General features: G+C 39.2%; 1 protein-coding gene across 35 annotated transcripts in view; it reads left to right on the forward strand.

The window, feature by feature from the left end:
* The window catches only part of nrxn1 (neurexin 1), a 1,413,544-nt gene that overhangs the window by 1,385,265 nt on the left and 10,036 nt on the right, over positions 1-18,243 (forward strand). For 34 of the 35 annotated variants that reach the window (XM_033025243.1, XM_033025244.1, XM_033025241.1 and 31 more), the window contains one exon: positions 14,165-14,252. In XM_033025243.1, the coding sequence (XP_032881134.1) occupies positions 14,165-14,252 (88 nt within the window). The remainder of the gene's footprint in view (positions 1-14,164; positions 14,253-18,243) is intronic. The other variant, XM_033025247.1, reaches the window with a different exon arrangement.

Consider the following 18,243-nt stretch of genomic DNA (forward strand, 5'->3'; position numbering starts at 1 on the left):
ATGACCTTAAATCGTTTTTCAGGAAAATAATCAGTATCCTGGTAGAAAATACTCAATGGCATTCATAGAAAAGATAGGTGCAGGAGTAGGCCATTCGGCCCATCGAGCCAGCACCGCCATTCAATATGATCATGGCTGATCATCCAAAATCAGTACTCTGTTCCAGCTCTTTCCCCATATCCCTTGATTCGCTTAGCCCTAAGAGCTACATCTAACTCTCTCTTGAAAACATCCAGTGAATTGGCCTCCACTGCCTTCTGTGGCAGTGAATTCCACAGACTCACAACTCTCTGGGTGAAAGCGTTTTTCTTCATCTCAGTCCTAAATGGCCTACCCCTTATTCTTATTCATTATCAAAACCAAATTGTTAGATGTGCTTTATCTGCAGATATTGATAAATGTACAGTTCCAACATCCCTTCTGTTTATTTTTCGCAGTTATATGATTATTTTTCCTACTTTATACATTTTCTTCTCCATTTAAATGATTAGGCTATGTCTGATTTGGTGACAATTCAAGCTAAAAGGAATAAGGAAACACTATAGGGGGGGGGGGGGGGGGGGGGATTATATTCCAGACCTTGGATTGTCCTTCATCTTCATTCCAAATAAGTGTACAATTTTTTCCATCACAGAATCTCCACAGCTGCACCATATATACAGATGTCCTGCTGAAAAAATAATTCTGTAAGACAAGCACAACCGATTTTCATTTTGTGAGGTCAAAGTGTAACAACTATTTTGCAGTTTGACTTCACAAACCACTTGCGCTATAGCACCGTGAAACTTGGCAAAACTCTATGGATCCAAAGGCCAGAAATTTAAGGGCACGTCTGTGGGAGCTGTTCCAAATACATGGTGTGTGGAATGAACAATTTTTAAGCACAATAGAGGAATTGATTTACGATATAAAATTGTTGAGGTATGATTTATTTGGCCCATTGCACTCAACAAAAGGATAATATTTATTTTAATTAGATATACTCATACACCATCTTATTTCTTCTATTTTTTTTAATACAAATGACAGACAGAATTTTTTGGTCTGCTAAAATTGTAGGATTTCTTTATTTAATGAAATTAATTAAAATCATTAAATGGGCCTTTGTGATGAGATTTCAATGCCTCAATGTGAAGATTTGTATTATTTGAAATAACCTTGGCCTTCTGCCACTGAATACAATATTTTAACCATGAGAGAATACTAATAGGTTTTTGAATTTCATCAAAACTATTACCTCATGGTGCAACCAGACTATTCACAACACATTGCAGATTATTCATAATTATATTCAACCTTAATTCACTACTTGGTCATTTCCAAGGTAGAGTTTTCTTGAAATGTGTAAAACTAAAAAAATGTAATTGATTGTGTTGTGTCCTTATTTTCAATTCAGACAACAGATTAATAACCAGACTGTATATGTCATAAGAATAACAACAATAATACAAAATAACATAAGAAACACCAGCGCTCATTTGATCTTGAAAGCTGACATCATTAATTTGTATTAATAAGACCCGATGTTAAAATCAGTATTTTGTTTTGATCAGCAAATATTCTAATCATTGGTTTATCTCTGTTTCTCATCTTCATGGTTCCTCTCAGCAAAATTAGATGAACGTTGATATTGGTTTATTAATGTTATGCATACTGAGATGATGAAAAGCTTTCTTTGAGTGCTGGTCGGGACAGCTTTCCTCCGAGCAGCATCTTCGACCCGTCCAGGCGGCCTAGCATCGGGTCTGGAGCGGCTTTTCCTGAGGAGACCGGCCAGAACCACGGCTTCGGTGGCGGCACTGCGCTGGAGCGCCATCACGTAGCGGGCGATGCCTTGCCCGGGCGCCGTGCTGGAGCTCCGGAATGCTGAGTCTGCAGATTGAACATCGCGGAGCTGCGGTCTGTCGAGCGGCCAGCCGTGGGCGGCGGCGCTAACTTTAACACCTCGCCGAGATCGCCAGTGGTGGAGCTCCGTCCAGCGCGGCCTGTTGGCTTCGGAAGCTGCGGTCTCCGGTAGGAAGCGGCCGTTCCAGGTATTCCAAGCCGCTGAGAGGGTTCGCCCGGAGCCCCATCATCTGGCGAGAAGGGCCTGAAACATCGGGCCGTCGTAGCAGTGACTGCAGAGACCTTAATAGGCCCGACTATGGGTGGACAAGGGGATGGGGACTTGACTTTGTACCTTCCCTCACAGTGGGAACCATTGTGGGGGGATGTTTTTATGTTTAATGTAAATTCATTTATAATGTTATGTTGTATTCTTATTAATGTGCTGCAATGGCAACTTGAATTTCACTACACCAATTGGTGTATGTGACAATAAATGAACCTTTGAATCTTTGAGTGCTACACCGTCAAATCATACTGTATATGAGTATCATCAAGCCATACACAAGTACACCAGGCAGCGCAAAGAGAAAATTACCAGTGTGTTACTGTTATATTATAGTGTTATTGTTACAGTTACAGAGAAAATGTCCAAGGTCTGCCATAAGACAGATGGGATGATCGGGACTACAACTAAGCTAATGGGAGGACTGTTCAGTCATCTAGTAACTGCGGGGAGGAGGTTGTTTTTTTAAATCTATTGGTACATCTTTCAAACCTTTGTATCTTCTACCCAATGGAAGAGAGAAGAGGTAATGACCAGGGTGAAAAGGGGCCCTTGATTATGTGGGCAGCTTTTCCAAGGCAACGTGAAGTATAGATGGAATCGATGGTGATCTGTGTGATGAACTGGGCTGCATCCACATCTCTGCAATTTCTTGCAGTCTTTGGTAGATATGTTGCCAAACCAAGCTGTGATGCATCCCAATAGGATGCTTCCTATGGTGCATCTGTAGAAGTTGGTAAGAGTCGTTGGAGACATGCCACATTTCTTTAGGCTTCCGAGAAAATAGAGGTATTGGTTGCTTTCTTGGCTTTAGCAGCAAAGCGGTTGGTCCAGGACAAAATGTTGGTGATATTTACGTCAGGGAACCTGAAGGTGTCGGCCATCTCTACTTTGGCTTCTTTCATGCAGATTGGGACGTGCACTGGCTACCTAAAGCTCTTGCTGTCCCTAAAAGAGAGGTTGCTGTCTTGTCTTAAGCTTTCTGTCTTCTTCCTGTACTCCATCTCGTCATTGTTCGCGATCCTGTCCACTACTATGGTGTCATCGGCAAACTTGTCGATAGAGTTAGAGCAGAATTTGGCTGCACAGTCATGAGTATAGTAATGGGCTGTGAATGCATCCTTGTGAGGCACCTTTGTTGAGAATTACTGTGGTAGATATTTTGTCACCTACTTCACTGTTTTTTATCTCTGGTTCAGGAAGGCAAGAGTCCATAGCAGAGGTGGTGCTGACTATTATGTCTTGAAGATGGAGCTATAGTCAATAAATAGAAGTCTGATGTCTGTGTCCATGTTATAAAGATGTTGCAATGATGGGTGTAGGGCCATGCATATGGCATTTGCTGTGGTAGGTAAACTGCAGTAAATCAAAACAGTTTGCCATAGGGACCTTGATCATAACCTCACATACATCTTTCCTAACTTTCCTACTCTCTTCTATTGTCTGATATCTGTCCTGCATGAACATAATCCATCAAACAAATGTTGATATCAGAGCTATGTTATTGTCATTATCTCAAACACAATGACATTACTCCTGTATCTTGGCAACAGCATGGAACCATTCCAGACTGCGTGCAAAATCGGTGGTATGCTTGACTATGTTAAGCTTTGCACCATGTCATCCCTGCCATTGCAAAGAATGTCTATTTAGACTTCCATACCTGCTTCTGCTCCAGCCACAGTGGTCAATAGGTGAAATGCTCATCCATATCTTTGTAACCTATTAATTTTTCCATTGAATTTCTAGATTGCCTTTTATGTTCCATTCTCTGTGAACTTGTACTCCAAAACTCTACTGCCTGTGTCCCAAGCTGCATTGTTATGTTCAATCATTACCACGCTGCTTGTTGATTCCCAACTGAGCTGCACCTCTATTTTTAAATTCTTGTTTTTTTTTAAATTGTGGTGTCATTTCACCTTATTTGCAATTGTCCTTAAACCTATTGAGATATTTGCACTCCTGCAATCCACTATTGACACCTTTGTCTTCATCTGCCAAGGAGCTAAGCTTTGAAGTCATGTTCCCTGTAAAACCCCAATTATGAAAGCTAGTTCCCCACTCAGATATTTCATCTAATGGGTCATTCCTCAAGTTTGAGCTTGCAGAGAGCATGTCAGCACAATGAAGAAACTATGACCCTTCAGTTAAAGCTGTCCATATCCTATGAACCAGAATCTGTTGGGAAATGCCAGCAACTCCATACAGAACTGCTGGCATTTCTGTGCGTTCAAGATTCCCATACAAATGCAGAACTCTTAAGCTTGCACGTAAAGACATTATACATGTTATGCTAGAAGATGCCTCCTGACATTCAAAGACCGATTTTATTTCTTGGCAGGATGTTAACCTTTCCTGACATACTAAGTGCTTGAAAATGACATTGCTTCAGTCTATATTTATTCACTGGTTCTATGTAGCATTTTGTTTCAGCAGTTATTGGGATATTTACTGGGGATGCACTTTACATTTGATATCAGCTTATAGGGACATGCCCGCGTTGTATCATAAGGTACTCTTGAGTTAACCAACCAGGATTAGAAGAAAATATATTTTTTACATTAGCCAGATATTGAAACAAAGAAAATATCAAAATAGAGAACACAGCTAAATTAACTCAAGTCTCATTTTACCTCTATGTTCTTCATTTACATTACAACAGCACTTTATAATAATAACAAATGTCATTGTGTTTTCATTTCAGTGGTCTTGAAATACTAGTGGTTAAATTTAAGGAATTATGTGTCTCCTTATTTGTTCAGTGCCAATGACTGCTGTGATGTTTAATCGTAGTAAATATGATGGCAGTAATATCTAGCAGGTCATCTCAGAAGATGTGTTGTTGATTTGTGGTACAGCTGTAGTCCTTGCATTCGGTTCATTATAGTTTCATGGGTCTGAGATTGCATGAAAAATACAAATCATCGAAGCCAACTACACATATTTTTTTTAAATTTCATGATTACAGCCTTGTCTGCCTTTAAAAGATATGTGTTGCTTTGTTGATAGAGATTTTATGCTTTTATCATACACATTGCAGTTGACCGACCGTAAATAGCGTTGTGGGTTATTTGCAACTGCATTTTCTTGGGTGATCTTTATCTTTATGTGGTCAAAAACGTTTTGTAAAAATATTAGTACCCTAATTTGAAAATGGAAATGGTGCCCCATTTGGTTTCTTTTCTAATAAAAGATTGTGCAGAATGTTAGTTCAATTAAATAATTATTTTCATTGTTGATGAGCTAAATGTATACAGATTTGTATTTAAAAACAGTGCAAGTTTATGCTCATTAATTTTCTTTGGAGGTAAAAGTTGAGGTTGAAACTTAGTGAAAGGATTATGATCATTCACTTTTAAAATCTGTCAATGTCTTATAAAATGTTTAATGCTTGGAAATTCAAGAGCAGTGTGAAGATTTAGGAACATTGGCACGGCAGACATCTATATAATTTTAACACAGTAATTCCTATGGTAGGGGCTGCAATTTTCAAGAGTTAGATTTAGCTGTTAGGGCTAAAGGAATCAAGGGATATGGGGAAAAATGATTTTAGATGATCAACCATGATCATATTGAATGGCGGTGCTGGCTCGAAGGACTGAATGTCCTACTCCTGCACCTATTTTTTTATGTTTCTAGTTCACATCCCATACTAAATACTGTCTCCACTTTGCTCGATCTATTTAACGATAATTATTATTTCTCAGTTGAAAATTTCCTTGAGGTAAAGTAGGTCTCCCTAAATAAGAGAGAAGAGAGATTGACAAGAGACTGCTAGAATCTTGAGCAAAAAACAAAATGATGGAGAACTCAACGGGCCAGGCAGCATCTCTGGAGGGAAAGGGACAGATTATGCTTCAGGTCAGGACTGATGAAGGAGGGGGGATGAAAGCTATAAAAATATATATATGGGTAGGCAAAGTGCATTGGTGGAGGGAAATGCCCCACACCTACCTCTTTTTTCTAGATTTGTCCTCCCGAATCCATCAGTCTGAGGAAGGGTTCCAAGTCAAAACATTTTATGTCCATTTCCCTCCACAAATGCTGCCTGGACCCACTGAGTTTCGCCAGCACTTGTTTTATCAATGTGGATCTTTAGTCAATGTTGACCATTCCACACTACAAATCTGCAATTTGAGAGGAAGAAGGTTAAACCATTTTCACCCAGAGAGTTGTGAATTTGTGGAATTCTCTGTCACAATTCACTGGATGAATTTGAAAGATAGTTAGATAGAGCTCTAGGGACTAGCGGAATCACGGGATATGGGGAGAAGGCAGGCACGGGTTACTGATCAGCCATGATCACAATGAATGGTGGTGCTGGCTCAAAGGGCCAAATTGCCTCCTCCTGCACCTATTTTCTATTTCTATTTAAACGAACAAAGATAGGCACTGAGATAGAAATGAAGCAGAGTCTGTCAAACATTCAGGGAATTTTTGATTATATAATTATATTTGGGCAGAAATTTTGGTCAGTTTCCATTAAACTATGACTGGATATAAGATCAATTCACGGCCGAAACTTGTCCAAACATTTATTGCCTCCAATTAAAGGTGTATTATTTCCAACATCACCAAAGAAAACTCAATGTAAGGAAGGGCCTGATGTAGGCTAAAGTTTATTTTATGCTATAATAATAAAAAGAGTCAGCAGATCAGACTGCATCTGTGGAAAGTGAAACAGCTAACATGTTGTGTCTGGGTCCCTTCATTAGAACAGAGACAGAGAAAAGCAAGTTCATCTAGGTTATGAAGAAAGTGAGAGAGGGAGATGGTGGAACAATGGAATTCCTCTGATAGGGTGAAATAATGGGGATTTGTAAAGATAAGATCATTGCTAACTTAGTAATGTATCACGCTGATTTAATAAAGGTAGCCTCTAGAAATTTCCCATCACCAGTTATTCTGGTTAAAACCCACCAAAATGAACACAAATTATTGGCCTAGTTTGGCCAAATCTGTACTTGATCTCCATTCATACTGTATTTATGCTGATGCTGCTGGGGCTGACATTTCTTACAGATGGCAATGAAGAACCACATTAGACTGTACTGTCCGAAGTCTAATGCCCCTGTCCCACTTAGGAAACCTGAACGGAAACCTCTGCAGACTTTGCGCCCCACCCAAGGTTTCCGTGCGGTTCCCGGAGGTTGCAGGTAGTGGAAGCAGGTAGGGAGACTGACAAAAACCTCCGGGAACCGCACGGAAACCTTGGGTGGGGCGCAAAGTCTCCAGAGGTTTCCGTTCAGGTTTCCTAAGTGGGACAGGGGCATTAGAAGCTTGTGTAATTCAGAGGCTCCTATTATTTAAATCTTTAGATCCAGCTCACTCATCAATTAGCTTGAAACTAGAAAAATATTAATTTTGTAAAATATTGATCATTCTATTAACAATAATGCCCTCCTTTCCCTCATTTTCACTTACATTTTCATTGAAATAAAGGAAGGTTGTGATTTTATGCATTCTTAACTCATTGTCTGCCTGTATCACAGCTTATTAATAGTGGTGAAGTGATTAGGCTTGCAGGCAGCAACAAGGTGACTATTTACAATGGAACCCTTTCCTATATAGCCATGCAGTTATTTTAAAGTGAGGAAAGTGATAAATACCAGGGAAAGCAAATCAACAGATTGCAAATGATTTATGTGACATATTTGAATTCCACGGTTCAGCTGTTTCAACAACTGGTCATATTGATCATCTTCATATATAGTAAATTAAATTGATATGACATAGTTTTGGCTGGAAAATTGGTCAGTTAATCTATTCCAAAATTAAATATGATCATGTTTTCTACTCGTGAATAGCTTGTTGATTTTTTTTCGCATCTGCCAGCTTTTTGATGATGGGATTTTCTCCTTAGTTTTTTCTGTTATTACTTTGCTGCATTTATAATAGATGAGCTTTCTGTTGATAAAGGTGCCATTCAGTTATACGATTCATTAAAAAAATAATCTCCTTTAATAATCTAGTTACCTGCATTTCAATAAGATCTGGTGCTAACATTTCTGAGCTGTACAACTCTGACTCCTGCAATGCTGGTGAACCACAACTGAGCACCAGTGAACAGGTTAATAGTGAATAAATAATCTGATATCAGTCCTAATCAAGGGGATCTTTCCAGTGGCTTGAGATAGCACAAAGAAAGATTGTGGATATTGAATGACAATCGACACAACTTTTAAGATATTGCCCCATGAGTTCCTTCATATTGGTATTATTGATGACGTTTTCCATCAATTTGCTGTGCTTAAAATGTTGATTCTCAATGTAGATACTGTGTTTTCATTAAAAATAGTTTTTATTAAAAATAAGTAGTTTCATAATGAAGCACTGGCACATGTATCTAGATCAAGTTCCAGTCACAATGCCCAAACAACATGACATCTACTGAACATCACATTGAGACCAATAGACTAATGCCCCTGTCCCACTTAGGAAACCTGAATGGAAACCTCTGGAGACTTTGCGCCCCACCCAAGGTCTCCGTGTGGTTCCCGGAGGTTGCAGGTGGTGGCTGGAGGTTGCAGGTAGTGGAAGCAGGTAGGGAGACTGACAAAAACCTCCGGGAACCGCACGGTCACCTTGGGTGGGGCGCAAAGTCTCCAGAGGTTTCCGTTCAAGTTTCCAAAGTGGGACAGGGGCATTAAATTATTTTTAAGGAGCATCTTATAGGAGGAGGAAGAAATACAGGGAATATTGAGGGAATACAATAGTTAGGGCATAGCAACTGAACATGGAACCCTCAAACAGTAGCACAAAACGTACCTGTCATCAAATGTATAATGAAGATAGACACGAAATGTTGGATTATCTCAACAGGTCAGGTAGCATCAATGGAGAAAAGGAATAAGTGACGTTTCGGGTCGAGACCCTTCTTCAGATTGAAGTCTGACCAAGTCTGAAGAAGGGTCTCAGCCCAAAAGTCGCCTATTTCTTTTCTCCAGAGATGCTGCCTGACCTGTTGAGTTATTCCAGCATTTTGTGACTATCTTTGATGTAAGCCGGCATCTGCAGTTCCTTCCTACACAACAAATGTACAATCTCTATGCATTCTACTGTGACAGTGAGTACAACTGGTGGCTAATATTTTGTCAAGCAATGAGCAGCAACAATCAAAGAACAGTTTCTCTTTCACATGTATCTCCTACAAATGCAAAGAAATGTGAATCCTGCGAAGTTCCCTCACTGTCAAGCTTATATCAAAGTTTTTATATCACAAGTTCAGTAAATGTGAGGAATAAAGCATTTAGAATTAAGAATGAGGAAGGAAACAGCTGACAAGCTCTTTGTTTCAAAACCAAGACGTGGGATCTTTAATAAATGAAGTACCTTTGTTTGTCCATAAAGTTGGTTATTTCCCACAGTTTTAGCAAGGGAATTAGATAAATGTGAGACAGCTCTGATGAACAGACAAATAGCTGAGGATGTTTTTCTAGCAGTTGTAGTTGATACATTTTACATGAAAGATTTATGGACATCATTTTCAATCAAAAGCGAATTGAGTGTATTCACCATGGGCCTTGCAAAGATGGAGTTACCTGATACAATCCTTTCAGAAGGAATTGTACAGGTAAATGGATATGTCATTTGCAGTCAGGTCCGACAAGCACAGGGACAAAGGACAGGGTGACTAATCCAGATCCATTCACAAAGCAAGAGGTCTTGTCAGCCAGTTACAACAGTCAAGGACTACGGGCTGTAAGATTTTAGGTATCATTCTATTTTTAGTGTGCTTCATTCAAGAATTTAATCTAAAATCCAATTGTTGAATACAACCAGGGCTTTTGTATGCAAATCTCAAAAGATTTTCTGGGTTCCCCATATGCATAGAGGCCGATACTAACATGTTTTAATGCTCGACATTCAGTTGTACCTCCAAGATTCATACATATGTTATAAGTCAATCAAAATTTTGTTTGTGTTACTTAATGGAGATAAGACCTATCTAGTCCATTGTCTCAGGTGTGCCCAAAATACCAGTCATCCACCTGGCATGGCTTGCTTTAAAAATATATCTTTGTGTTCACTCTCACCTTCCCACTTCTTCCACTGCATCCCCCTTGCTACTTGTTGCCAATGTTATTTGGATCCCCAATTAATCCCTTTACACCAATAATTGTTTGTTTAACCTTTATCACTTTCCATTTCTATTCCAAGGCCACAGAAAGAGTTAGTGTACTGATATTTATCTTCCAGCAAAACTTGGGGGCATGTACCCGGCAGAAATATTTGATTTAGGCATAATGCTTTTCCTTCAATTTGAAGAAACCAAGAACAGCAGATGCTGCTGGTTAATACACAAAATGACACAAAGTGCTGGAGTAACCCAGCAGGTCAGGTAGCCTATGGAGCACACTGTAATTCTGTATTTAAAGCCGTTAATGATTTCTGGTGAAAGGATTATAGGCATTGTAAGTATGAAAGCAATTGTACATAATTCAATAAAATTGAATTGTACAGAATTCAATCCAAGCCCCTTTATCTATATTACTAAAACTCTGTTCTTGACCGGTTTTGGCTTTCTGTGCTGCGGTTTCCGAGAGTACGCCGCCACCTACGGCCATCATTTTTGGCCACCTCGCTCAGAGCCCCCCTCCGCCGCATGTGTGCCGAGGATTTTTCCCGTCGATGAAAATTGACAGACATATTAATGTTTTTACAACATTCCCCATTCTCTCTGCTGCCCCTGCTGGAGAGAGGGGGAGGGACTATAAAACCAGGAAGTGGTGTGCCTCAATCAGTCTCTGCAAGTGGTGTGCCTCAATCAGTCTCTGCAAGTGGTGTGCCTCAATCAGAGCTTTGAATGACACTGACAAATGTCTACAGCACTGTGAGTACCCTTAATTTGGTTTGAAAATGAAAATATGGTTTGGTTAGAGGTAAAAAAGCACTGCCTGCAAATGGTTGTTTGGGTTTGGGTTGAAGTAAAAAGGCACTCTCAAAATGGAAGTTGATATTGCATTTGAAGACAGATCTATCCCATTATCACAGATGTGTACCCCTATAGGCACGTCACAGCAGAGAGACAAGTAGAGTAACCTGCACTGATGGTGGTCCAGATGATTGATATTACTGTAATGTAGCTATGAATGAGGTGTTAACACCAAAATAAAACCTAATTGTGAGCTCTGATTAAAAATCACACTGTAATATTTTGCACTTTTCGATTTTAAAATACTGTGCACGTCTGAAGCTTGTTGATGATGTTTTGAATCTTAACGCTAAAAATAGAAAAAGGGACTTAAATGGAAAACTAGTGAGGAAAATGTATTTTAGTAGGAAAGAGGCAACTGAGCATAGTAATTAGTAGCAATGAAGATGGGAGGTCAGAAATGAAGAACTGAATGGCCAAGTTAGGGATGAAAGGTTGGATGAGGATATAGAAAGAGGGCTACAATAAACCCATGGTAGAGCTGGAATTCAAGTAGTTGAAAGTGATGAAGATGGGGTTGAGAGGTAAGCAGACCATAGTGATAGATAAAAGATGCCAGCGAAATTTCAGATAATGAAATTCAAGAAAGGTGCAGCTTCGGATGCCAATAAGTGGCTAACTAATAAAATGAAGTCTTGGGTAACTTGGGTAATGAATTATTGTGGGGCGAGTCAGAGATCGTCGAGTTTATTGGCAATGGCACAAGCGTGGTGAGATACTCGCAAATCTTACTTGCAGCAGCATCATGGGTGTATAGACTCAGACAACACACACAAAAAATAGAATTATACATAGATGACATAACTTTCACACAAATTCTACAAAAAGACTGTGCAAATATCACTGTCCATGATGGTGCAAGAGGTGGTCTCTCGTGATTTGGTAGGATTATGGTTATGCAGGTCAGTTCAAGAACCTGACAGTTGTAGGAAATTAGCTGAATCTGATGGTGTGGGACTTCAGACTTCCATACCTACTACTCAACGATAGCAGCAGGAAGAAGGCATGCCTTGATGGTGAAGATCCTTGATGATAGCTGCCATCTTCTTGAAGCAGCAGCTCATGTAGATGTTTTTGATGGTGGTTGGAGCATAAGATAAACCGAGCTGAGCCCACCATTCTCTCTGCAGCTTCTTGCATTCCTATGTGTTAGAATTGCCATAGCAGATCATGATGCAACTGGTCAGGATACTTTGTACTGTGCTTCTAAGTGCAGTCTAGCTCTACAAGTTTGATTGAGTATTCAGTGACATGTCAAATCCATTTGATTTTTTCAGAAAGCACAGGCGTTGGCATGCCTTCTTCATGATTATATCTACATGCTGTGGGCATAGATGTAATAATGAAGACAATTTGCTCAACATATAAATTAAAACTCCTGCCCTTCCATTTACTTTCTTTAAAATCATCTATCAATAACTTTCCCAAGGTAGTGAGCTTGTTCCCTACGATAACAAAATAGTCAATATTTGATACCTATTAATGAATAAAATATCAAGGTATAGAAGTTGGGTGGTCATGTGGCAGTTATATATGACATATAAGGAATCTGAGGGGTAACCTTTTTGCACAAAGGGTGGTGTATGGAACAAGCTGTAGATGAGATAATTCAGGCAGAGACTTTTGCAAAGTTTAAGAAACAATTAGATAGTTACATGGATAGGACAGGTTTAGAGGGACAGGGGCCTAATGTATATGAGACATTGGTTGGTGTTGGCAAATTGAGCTGAAAGGCCTGGTTCCACCCTGTATGACTATATTTCATCTGATAACATAGAATGACTTGCACTTCTTAAAATAGCTGTATGAATTAAGTTGTTTTTCTGTTTCAGGGCAATATGTACGTGTCCCATATACCCTTGAGTACAAATCAATATTTAAGAAAAAGTTAATTTTACAGTAGTAATGTGTGAAGATGGTGTTCATCAATAATGTGTGCATGTTTTGCATATTAGATATAAAATTTGGATGAAAGCCATGTACTGTTAGTGTTTACTTAACGTGTAAAAAATGCAAAATTGCTTGAGGTGTCTTTTAAAATGCACAGCTAATGATATCTCGGTGGGCATTTTAGGTGAGCAATGTACAGGTAACATTGTTCCTAATTACCAAGTCACTTCCAGTTTGTTTTTAATTAACACAATCTCGCATTCTTTGTGACAAAGTGCTCTTTGAAAAAGTTTGTAAGTGTTCAGTTTCCAAATGTAAATCTGGTGTAGCCCTTTTATTTGAGATCAAAACATACATTCTGTATTTTAATCTCTAGCTGGCCTGCAGTTTTAAACTTTTTGGATTTTTAATAATAATTTGTCTAAATTCTTGTTCACATCTGTCATTTGAGAAATCAAAATAGACAATGGTTTGCTGCACTGCCATTTTTGGAACATTCCAAACAACTATAAAACCACTTGTCAATTAAACAGAAATGTACTGTGCATATAATTTGAAGAAAATGTTTGTTTAAGTATATCATTGAGGTAATGACATTTAACTATTAATCATAATACATATAATTGAACAGTTCTTAAAACATTGACTGTCTTTTGTTTTTCACAAGTTCACATTAAAGGAGTAGAATTAGGCCATTCGGCCCATTGAGCCACTCCGCCATTCATTCATGGCTGATCTAATCCCATTTTCCTGCCTTCTCCCCATAACCCTTGACACCCATTCTATTCAAGAATTTGTCTATCTCTGCCTTAAAAATTTCCACTGACTTGGCCTCCACAGTCCTCTGTGGCAATGAGTTCCACAGATTAACTATCCTCACTGCCTTTTCAAAAGAGCGCCCTTTAATTCTGAGGCAATGACCTCTGGTCCTTGACTCTCCCACCAGTGGAAACATCCTTTCCACATCCACTCTATCTATGCCTTTCATTATTCTGTAAATATCAACCTTCTAAACTCCAGTGAGTACAGGCCCAGTGCTGTCAAATGCTTATCATATGCTAACCCACTCATTCCTGGAATTATTCTTGTAACCCTCCTCTGGACCCTCTCCAGAGCCAGCACAGCCTTCCTCGGATATGGAATATATTCTCAGATGTTATATTGCAATATTTTAAACACGTGTATTTTTATTTGGAATATATTCTAAATGTTTTTATTTTCCCCCACAGAGCACAGATGATCTGTTGGTTGCATCTGCTGAATGTCCTAGCGATGATGAGGACATTGATGAATGTGAGCCAAGCTCAGGTGGGTTAGGTCAGTCCATTTTTATTACTTATTCTTGGTGTTTCTGTGATTGTGTGTTTCCATGCTTTGTTTACCTGTTTGGTCAATGGAAGAGGTTTCATTGTTTATTTACTGAGGTAGGTCCTTGGTGGCATTTAGATTACTTGTTTTTTGTAGCTGAAGGGATTATTCAGTATTATTTTTAAATGTATTCAGCCTCGTGGCATTTTAATCAATCAATTTAACCAGTAGTGGAGTAAAAAAATAACTAATTAATACGTTGTAAGTAGAGCAGGATTTATATTTCGCTTGGGCAGCTTATAGTCCAGCGGTATGAATTTTGATTTCTCTAACTTCAAATAACCCCGGCATTCCCTCTCTCTCTATCCTTCCCCCACTCAACTCGCACCAGCTTCTCGTTTTCACCAAACAAACAGCTAACAATTTCCTATATTATTGTTACTTTTTTGCATATCTTTCATTCATATGTTCTATATCTCTCGTTTCCCTTACCCTTAAGTCTGAAGAAGGGTCTCAACCCAAAATGTCACCCATTCCTTCTCTCCAGAGATATTGCCTGTCCCGCTGAGTTACTCCTGCTTTTTGTGTCTACCTTAGGATTTACAATGGGATGAGCATTTGATTAACATCCACTTGGTAAACTGTTAGAGGACAATGCCTATAAATTCATACCTAGCAATTTCTATAAAACAAATTAAATGAGACTTATCACAAAACTGCAGATAGTCTTAATTAAAAAGAGATACCGAATAATCCATCACCAGTCAGACACAACCGATTGTTCCAGTGGTATCTTTTGTTCAGCCTCTGAAATGTTGTTCCATTGACTTCAATGGAATAGTCTTTGAAGCCCAAATGCAATGATGCTCCACTGACAAGACATGAATTTATTTTGGGTTGAGAGCCTTTTTCAGAAGTATTTCCTCCAGAAAAATGAAGGAGCTGAGGATAGTTGACAACATGTGTGTATAAGGTCAACCGCAATGACTACAGTGGTGCTGTCTTGAGGTAGAGAATTATTACCTGATCACATCCATTTGAATGGGGATAGTGAGGTCTCTACTTGGAACCAAAGACAAGTATACATCAAGCACATAATCTTAATTGAACAGTGAGATAAGTGTTGAGATACTATACACATAAACAAAAGGACATAGCTTAATATTCATGCACTTACCAAACAATATCCAATCATTCTGAAACGTTTATATAGATTGATAGAAATATCTCACATTTTAAAGCTACTTTGACATTGAAAGATGTATCCAGCATCTGTCCTGTATGCATAAATTAAAAAATATTAAACTCCAGAGTTGAGTTTGATACATTTAGCAGGTTCATAATTCAATAGAATTAAGTGGATGCCCTAATATCTGCAGAGCAGACAGTAAAGCTAACACCAATTGCTGCTGGCCTCTGCAAATTTAAAATGAAACAAAGGTTACTGAAGCAAAATGATGGCACACTTTCCTTTCTGTACTTAATTTGTTTCTAAAACTATAACTCCACCGTTTACAAATACTGTTTCACTTCCAATGAATGATTTATATTCACTCAGCAGAAAGTTTCCAAGGAACATGCCAAATTCGCTGGTCCGTTGAGCTGAGCTGTCAAAGGATGCAATCACTGGGAAGTGTTCACACTGTCACATTAGAACAGTTGCAATGAGTACATTGTTCACTTGTTTTAAATTTCTCTCTGACATCCAGTTTCTTTCTCCTTTCATGCCCTCTCCCCATTCTCTGCTATCTCAATCAAAGCTACCTACTGCACCATTTCATTTTTAATTTCCCATTTACTTTCTTGCTTTGACATCTGTAATATAATCTTCATTTCCATTGGACTATAAATGAATCTTGGGCAGTACATAGAATGTTGTTCATTTTATCTGAATTCTGTACAACCTGCAGACTGACTACTCAATCCATCCATATTAACTTTCTTTATGTATGAACATCTTTCATATGTTTAGTCACACCATTGAAGTATTGAAAGTTATCAGTCAAGTGTAATCATAACTTCTTTCAAGAGGGTGGTCGGTATATGGAACGAGCTGCCAGAGGAACTAGTTGAGGCAGGTACGAAAAACAACATTTAGAAACATAGAAAATAGGTGCAGGAGGAGGCCCTTCGAGCCAGCACCGCCATTCATTGTGATCATGGGTGATCATCCACAATCAGTAACCCATGCCTGCCTTCTCCCCATACCCCTTAATTCTGCTACCCCCAAGAGCTCTATCTAACTCTCTTTGAAATTCATCCAGTGAATTGGCCTCCACTGCTTTCTGTGGGACACAACTCTCTGGTGAAAAAGTGTTTTCTCATCTCACTTTTAAATGGCCTACCCTTCATTCTAAGACTGTGGACCCTGGTTCTGGACTCCCCCAACATTGGGAACATTTTTCCTGCATCTAGCTTGTCCAGTCCTTTTATAATTTTATATGTTTCTATAAGATCCCCTCCCATTCTTCTAAATTCCAGTGAAAACAAGCCCAGTCTTTCCAACCCTTCCTCATATGACAGTCCCGCCATCCCGGGGATTAGCCTCATGAACCTACGCTGCACTGACTCAATAGCAAGGATGTTCTTCCTCAAATTAGGAGACCAAAACTGCACACATTACTCCAGATGTGGTCTCACCAGGGCCCTGTACTATTGCAGAAGGACCCCTTTACTCCTATACTCAAATCCTCTCGCTATGAAGGCCATCATGCCATTAGCTTTCTTCACGTCCTGCTCTACCTGCATGTTTACTTTCAGTGACTGTTATACAAGGACACCCAGGTCTCGTTGCACTTCCCTTTTTCCTCATCTGACACCATTGAGATAATAATCTGCCTCCTTGTTCCTACCGCTAAAGTGGATAACCTCACATTTATCTACATATTTTCTGCATCTGCCATGCATCTGCCCACTCACTCTTCCTGTCCAAGTCATCCTGCAACCTCCTAGCATCCTCTTCGCTGTTCATGCTGCCACACAGCTGTGTGTCATCTGCAAATTTGCTAGTGTTACTTTTAATTCCATCATCTAAATCATTAATATATATTGTAAATAGTTGCGGCCCCAACACCGAGCCTTGTGGCTCGCCACTGCCTGTCATTCTGACAGGGACCCGTTTATTCCTACTCTTTGTTTCCTGTCTGCCAACCAATTTTCTATCCATGTCAATACCCAATACCATGTTCACTAATTTTGCCCACTAATCTCCTGTGTGGGACCTTATCAAAGACTTTCTGAAAGTCCCGATACACTACATCCACTGGCTCTCCTTCATCCATAGGGTTTAAAAGACAAAGGGTAGGAGAAGTTTAGAGGGGAATGAGTCAAATGCAGGCAAGTGCAACTAGTTTAGATGGGGCATCTTGGTTGGCTTGGGCAAGTTGGTCTGAAGGGCCTAATCTGTGCCTGTATGGCTCCAATTCTTCCTGGAAGAAGCTAGTAATTGCTGGGTAGAGGAGGAACCCTAGTTAATTTACCCTTATATTCATCAAGGGAGTTTTGGGACATCTCTAAGCATCTAAAATTGCTGCTGTGGTTAATATTCCATGACAGAAGAAAATTCTAGAGATGGAAGATCCAGAGGTCATGTGTGCAGAAACCCTTTTGTTTTGTTCTACACAGCAAGTGGTTATAATCTGAAATGCTCTGTTTCCGATATGACTTATGCAGCCTCCCACGGGGCCTTTCAAAAATATTTGAAGGCTTTAAAATAAAAATGCAGTTCCAATGGTAAAGAGAAGAGGGAAGGATCAAGGTGAATGGCTGCCACCTGTTCAGAAATGATTCAAGTACAAAGACATTTTGTTTTAAAACTGTTTTTCACTGAAATCATATATGCATATATAGAAAAAAGGGAAAGAAAATGGAACTGAGATTTTCTTTAGAGAAAACCAAGCAGCATAGTTTTTGACCGTGAAACCTTTGTGCACTGTGACAATGTATATCCGTTCACAAAATATATTAAGAAAGCAGCCTGGCAAAATGAACCAATTATTGA

The sequence above is a fragment of the Amblyraja radiata genome, chromosome 8 (genome assembly GCF_010909765.2).
Source record: "Amblyraja radiata isolate CabotCenter1 chromosome 8, sAmbRad1.1.pri, whole genome shotgun sequence".
NCBI classification, from domain to species: Eukaryota; Metazoa; Chordata; class Chondrichthyes; order Rajiformes; family Rajidae; genus Amblyraja; species Amblyraja radiata.